At 41.5% G+C, this 6,621-nt stretch overlaps 1 protein-coding gene across 1 annotated transcript; it reads right to left on the minus strand.

Moving 5' to 3' along the window:
* Positions 1-796: 796 nt before the first annotated feature.
* On the minus strand, positions 797-4,205 carry Neurod6 (neuronal differentiation 6). Its single transcript, XM_075955541.1, has 2 exons — positions 4,017-4,205; positions 797-2,747 (listed from the first exon to the last, which is right to left on the minus strand). Exon 2 carries the CDS (start codon positions 2,724-2,726, stop codon positions 1,713-1,715), a length of 1,014 nt encoding a protein of 337 aa, XP_075811656.1. The 5' UTR covers positions 2,727-2,747; positions 4,017-4,205; the 3' UTR covers positions 797-1,712.
* Positions 4,206-6,621: the final 2,416 nt, after the last annotated feature.

Here is a 6,621-nt window from a genome sequence, read left to right on the forward strand (position 1 = left end):
CAGGGTCAATTCTGGGCAGCACTAGGGCGGGCTGGAGCTGCAGCCCAGTCTCCGTGTCCCCCTTGCGGTAGACCAGTCAAATGGAGATGCCACCCCTAACACACCTCCTCATCCCAGTGGGTTGCAGGGAGAGTCCCCAGGACAGGGCTGCGGTGCCAGCTAGGTGGGCGCGGCCCCAGGCTTCAGGGGCGCCCACTGCGGGCGGAACCCTGGCCGCGCAGCCTGAGCTCCAGAGGCCACCAAGGCAGGCAGAGGTCATCTGCGTCCTCCCAACTCTGCCCCAGGAGCCTGGCTGGGCTTGTGCTAGTTTGGGCGGTGCCCGCGGAGTTCCGGGCTGCTGCACACGTGTCCCGCTGTCTTCCCCAGGCCACACAGTTAACCACTTCCCGCACCCGCACCCCGGGAAGCAGACCTGCCCCACAGGGTATCTTGGACGAGGTCAAGACCACCTTGCTTCGCTTTTATTCTAGGAGCGGCTCAGTCCTGTTTAAAAGAAGCTAGCTCTCTAGACATATTAAACTAAGTTTTTTGCTTGCCTTTTGTTAAGAAACTTTTAATCACACAGAATTTAGGTTCGAATCGGCCGAGCGTTTAACTGGCCCGGAGAAAAAGCTTCCGTTTTTAACACTGGCTCTGGGGGCTGTTGGAAAACAGCCACCGAATTTAGGCTGGAGTTGAAGGTTAGCAGGATTTACCATTGTTTCCCCAGGGGGTTCAACCCTCACGGGTGCCTTTTCTTTTATTTAAGATACTTTCAAAAGAAAATTCTGGAAAACGCTTTGACTATTTTTTTTAAAAGAAATTTGTTTGAGCCCTTTAATCCAGAAATATTTCTAAAATGGGGAGGAGGAGGCACTGGAGACTGACAGCAGCTGTGTGTCAGGAAATAATAAGTATCATGCAAAAATATCACGGCTAATAGATATCCTTTAGAAGTGGAAATATCTATGTTTAATTGCTTTTAAACTGTAGGGTGGAAAACACAATTATACACTATAACGAACCTGTACAGAAAAATCCAGAACAATACAAGTGCTAGTATTTTTTCTTCATGATTGAAATAATTGTCCCCAAATTATGATACTGACAACCTCCCCCAAACACTGTGTTTCCTCCTCTGCAAATGCTTGAAGAGGAATAGTTCTTACCAGTCGAATACATTTAGTTTTGTCCTTAATAAACAGAAAATTGCATAGCTTTTAATACGGTTGTACATCCTCAAATGCGTCTTTTAATTTCATGGTTAGCTCTCGATATTTTAAAAAACTCAATTTTCAGAGATACATATATGAGTCCTAGTAATTATAAACACATTTTACTCATCTGATTTTTTATAACATGCATTTTCATAATTACTGTACAACTGAAATAGACATTGAGTTATGCTGTGTGCATGTCCTTACTCAGCAATATATTCTTAGACACCTTGTTCAACAAATTAAGTGAATTTAAAAGAAACTGAAACAGGAGAGAAAAATCCTGCCAGTAGAGAGAGAATCACAGTGCGATACAGACAAAAGGGAAGGAAAAGAGGTTCTCATACGAAAAAGAGATTTATTATGACATAGAAAATGTTCACAATGGTTGAAACACACTTCGGAAACTAGTAAACACCTTAGATAGAGTTGTGCCAATTACTCGGCCTGCAAGCATCTGCTTTCTCTTAATTAGAGTGGGAGGTGAATGACCACTGTTTATTTTCATTTTCCTCATTAATTATGAAAAACTGCATTTAATTCATCTTGCATAGTGAGAGATTGGCTGCGCAGATGTAAGTCATAAGGGAAGTGGCTGTCGGTGGGCAACCTGAACATGGCACCCTGCCCAAGGGGACCCCTGGGTGGCACTGCACAGTAATGCATGCCATAATTGTAATTTTTGCCATAGTCCAAGGTTTCTTCTTGCTTCAGGGAAAAGATCCCATTATAGTTAATTGGGGGAGGACTTAAGGGACCTTCAAACTGAGGGCTGGCACACTCAGGGGAAGCACTTTCATAGAAGGATTCATACGCACTGCAGTAATTGTAGGGCTTCATGGACTTGGAATTATCAAGAGTCCCGTGCCCTGGGGGAGTGGCCAGCTCAGGGCTATGGTAGGGTGGATAGAATGTGGAGTAGGGTGACCTTGTGTGGTGAGCAGCCTCCCCACCCTGACCCATCAGGAAACTCCTGGCGTTGAGCTGTAAGCAGCCTGCCACCAAGTTTGTCGTTGGCTGGGAAAGACCTTTGCATAAGTTTTGGACGAACGTGAGCAGATCTGGTCTCTTGCCAATCCTCAGAATTTCGGAAAGTGCCCAGATGTAGTTTTTGGCCAGCCGTAAAGTTTCTATTTTGGACAGTTTTTGGGTTTTAGAGTAACACGGGACCACTTTTCGCAAATTGTCCAGAGCGTCATTGAGGCCGTGCATCCGGTTCCTCTCGCGCGCATTGGCTTCCTGTCTCCTGAACTTGACCCTTTCCAGTCGTAGTTTGGTGGTCTTTTTTTTCCTGAGACCCCTCCTTCTGGGCAAGCCATTTTCATCTTCTTCTTCTCTGTCTTCCTCCTCCTCCTCTTTCTCGGTTTCTTCTCCAGGGGCCCGTTTAATGCTCTTTCCTCGAAGGACAACTTGTTTGGGAAAGCTCTCTGGCTTCTTAATTTGTTTCTGATCCTCACATTGTCTAGCAAACTTTCTGCACATCTGGGATTCGGGCATTATGACAGACTCGTCAAACGGTAGTGTTAACATGGTTCCTTAACCTTAAATTACCTGGAAAAAATGCCAGCACAATATTTAAAGTGTTTTCATTTTTAGAGTTGATCTACTTCAAATTTATTTAATGACTTAATCACAAGGCTCTGAAAGCACGTGAAAAAGACTGATTCCAGAACTTGCATTTATATTAAATAAAAAAATTGAGTTTGCATAGATCAGAAATCACAAAGACATTGATCCATGCAGTCACATTAATTTATACAGGCACGTTATCAAAAGAAAATATAAAAGGAAAAACCTATTAGAAATCATCACATTTCCTATTTCTCTTGGATTTTAAAATGGATTTTTAACACACACAAAGTGAAGTTCAAGCAAATAAAAGCATGATATAATAATGCAGACTTTCATTAATTCTAATTCCCCTGAGAACAAAATAGAAGAGAAACCAATTTTTTAAAACGAAAGGTGCTACCTCTCTCTGCAGCTGACAAATTTGAGAGGGTTTGTCAGAAAAAAAATATTAACCCCCAACTTTGTTTTCTCTCAACCTCAAGGTAGAAATTTTGATAAGTGAGTGTGGAATACACAAAGTTAAAGGAAATATCAATAAGATCCATTTTTTAAATTGAATTTTTCCTGGTGAGTAAAGAAGTATGTAAAAAGAGTACTGTTTTCTCAGCCTCAAGGAAGGGGATATTAGGCTAATTTGAAAATAAAACTATAAACAAATGAAAAAAACCACAATCATTACTGACATTCTTTTAAATCAAAGCAAATGTTGCGACTGCTGTAACATCTAAGAATTCCCCCAATGTAATTGTCTGTTTACTGCTGTTCCGCTCCCAGTGTTTTTGTTCTAAGAGCCACGGAAGTCTCCCTCCAGCTAATATCGGACAGGAACGGTCCAAGGATTCTGCCTGCAATTGTGCACGTGTGTTCAGAATCCCAAATGAAAGGGGGAAATAATTTGTGTTTAAAATGCAATTTTGGTTTCTGTTGGATAAAGCAGCAAATATTTTCGTCTAAAGTATTCAACCAAATAGACATATTAAAGCAGAGACTTTTAATTTAACAATCTCCAGCCCCCTATACACACACACACACATACAAACACACACACAAACACACACACAATGTCCACACATTTACAATGTTACATAAAAACAGTGAAAGTATGTGATAATTATATCGTAAGAATGAAATATGATAAGAACTTATAGATGGTAAAGAACATAGAAATACTCTAAGACAGTGATACTGTATCTTTAAATACTTGCATGCAAAGCCAGCATCAATTGAGTATATCTTTATTTATATTACCTTAGGTTTTAATTTCATTCAATAATCAGTTTTCATTTTGTATCTTCCAAATCTTTTCAGGCTGAGTGTCGCATCGTCTCCTGGAGCCTCTAGATCTGTGTGTATCTGCACTATCTCATTGATCTCTAAAAAGTGACATTGATGCCAACTGCCAGAGCTGGTACCCATGCCATCTGCTAGTGACGTCACAGGGCAGAGAGAGCCATGTGATCCTCTCTTGGGACCTTCATTCTGCACTGATCATCTGGCATCCCTGTAAGTGGGTACCAGCATTCATGCATCAACACAGGAGGTTAGACTGATAGGGAGAAAAATCTGCACCAGCCTTTCACGTACAGTAGGTGCGTTTCTCTTCGAGCTGCTCGGGTCTCACTGGCAATCTGTAGAAAGAGCTGTTAGGGATGGGTTTCGCCCTGCCAATGGTACAACTGTTAAGCAGTCGTTAATATTCCATTCATTCGCAAGGTGGGCTTTTGTGTGAGTGAGAGAGGTTTTTGTTGTTTGTGGGGTTGTTGTTTTGTAAAGATCACCAGCCCCACCTCCGTGGAGCTGGGTACCAGGGAAGGAGAGTCTTATATGGGAACTAGAAGCTGAGCTTGGGTGCTGAATGAAACCAAGATCAGGGTCGACAAATGGGTCCGCAAAGGGCTCCTTATTTCTCTGTTTTGTTTTACGGCATGTAACTTATGGGTTTATGTCTGTGTGTTCTTCTACTCCAGACTTCTTTGCTTCTCAGGATTTGAGAACAAAAGATCAGTTTCTTCATCTGGGGTCTGTGAAAGACATCTTCAAATGCTCCCTTACTCTTGCTGCTGTCTTTCTCAGAACTTTTCAGAGAGAATTTACGCAGTCCGAAGGATACACAGACCAATTGCGGAGCCACAGCGAGTCTCTGATTAGCTCTGAAGCTACATGTTTGTGCCCACCGCTGAGCCACTAACTCTCCTCAGTTACCCTCCCTGGTCTCCTGGTGTTAACCTGCTTGTGCCGTCTCCATTCAGACATGAGAAACAGAAAAACCATCACTTACGCTTGCAGCTTGATTTCTGCCTTTCCCTCATTGTCCCTTGCCGGAGCCTTTTTAACGAAGCAGGACAGAAACAGTTAAGCTGAGCTGGCAAAGCCCTTGGAACAAAACAGGATGAAGCTAGAGGCCAACCCTACTGTCCTCTCCTTTCTCTGCTCCTTTGAGATGCCTCCCTCCCAAACAGATATATTATTTCAGGAATGCCTATAAAAAGACAAAAAAAAGTGAACTTTTTAAAAAGTGAAAAAAATAAACAAATAAACAGAAGCCTTATTGTTTGACAGCTGCATAATCTCCGGCTCTGAAGTGAAAGAGTATGCTTTTGGTCTTAGTGTAATCCCTGGCAGCCTGGCACTGCTGAATCTGTGTTAGCATTCCCCTTATAAATCCCACCTTTGAAAGGTTTAGGATGCTGCTGCTTTAATGCACTTTGGGTCCAAATTGGCACCAAGGGCCTTCCCCGGATTCAATTGTGCTCCTCTTGCTCCCCTGTTCATTTCCACCGCCTTTACAAACTTTTCCTGACATTCCCTGGACCATTCTAGAAAGGAAGGAAGGTTGACATAAAGAAAGATGTCAGGTAAAAACGCATAGTTTGCCTATCTTAAAGGGGGAGTAGAAAAGAAGTGTAAATTTAAAACAATAGTAAGCCTCTTAATTTATAGGTTAAAATAGGTAGGTGGGCCTAGCTCATATTTGAAAGTAAAACACGTAACATCAGTAATTTTAGAATTTGCAGCTGAATATATTTTTACTAATGATGATATTGAATATATTTCATGTAGTTTTTGGTTCAAAGTCTAAATATGTTTTTGTATCAATGCCAAAGAATTTCAGTAGAAGGCCAGATGCAGAAATCAGTTGTCCTCATGTGTGACTTCATTTTTAAGTGTGAAGGAGGGAAGAGATCAGATGAGCTACAAAGTTGATGGTGCTGTCTTTGAATCTCCCATGTTGCACCTGTTCTAAATTCCCAGGCGCTACATTGTATTGCCTCACAGATGTAAATGTCAAAAGGCAGGGACAACCTGATTTGATGTGTCCATAGAAAATTATCACCAATGTAGCAAATGTAAGGACAGATCCTGTATTTTATCTTTACATGGGCATAAAAAGAGGGTAAGGATGAATGAATGAATTAGTGACTGTTCCGTTCTTGCCAGTAACAGGAAAGAAAACCTTTGGTAGTGATGAGGTTGGGGACAAAGCTTCTTCAAGTATTTTGATTATCTATTCATTTTTGAGAGACTTAGTTTTTCTTTATTTTTAAAATGAAAGAAAAAAAAAGCAAAGAGACCGGGATGGGTATTGAGAATTAGCATGTGAAGATTTAGCAAAGATTCGGTGTGTTTGTACAATAACTTTTCAAGAAATTTTGTTATGCATTTTCTAGGGTAGTTCCAGGTATGCAAATGTCTGTGGTGTCTGTTAATATGCGTTTGTACCATCTACCAGAGTGACTGTTCTAATCTCTGTTAAGAACGCATATTAACACCAAGACTCCAAACATTTAAACACAGATACTCAGAGCCTTGGCCAGGAAGTTGTCACCTCCTCTATCACGGTTCATCTCATTTC

Source organism: Microtus pennsylvanicus, chromosome 21, assembly GCF_037038515.1.
Source record: "Microtus pennsylvanicus isolate mMicPen1 chromosome 21, mMicPen1.hap1, whole genome shotgun sequence".
NCBI lineage: Eukaryota > Metazoa > Chordata > Mammalia > Rodentia > Cricetidae > Microtus > Microtus pennsylvanicus.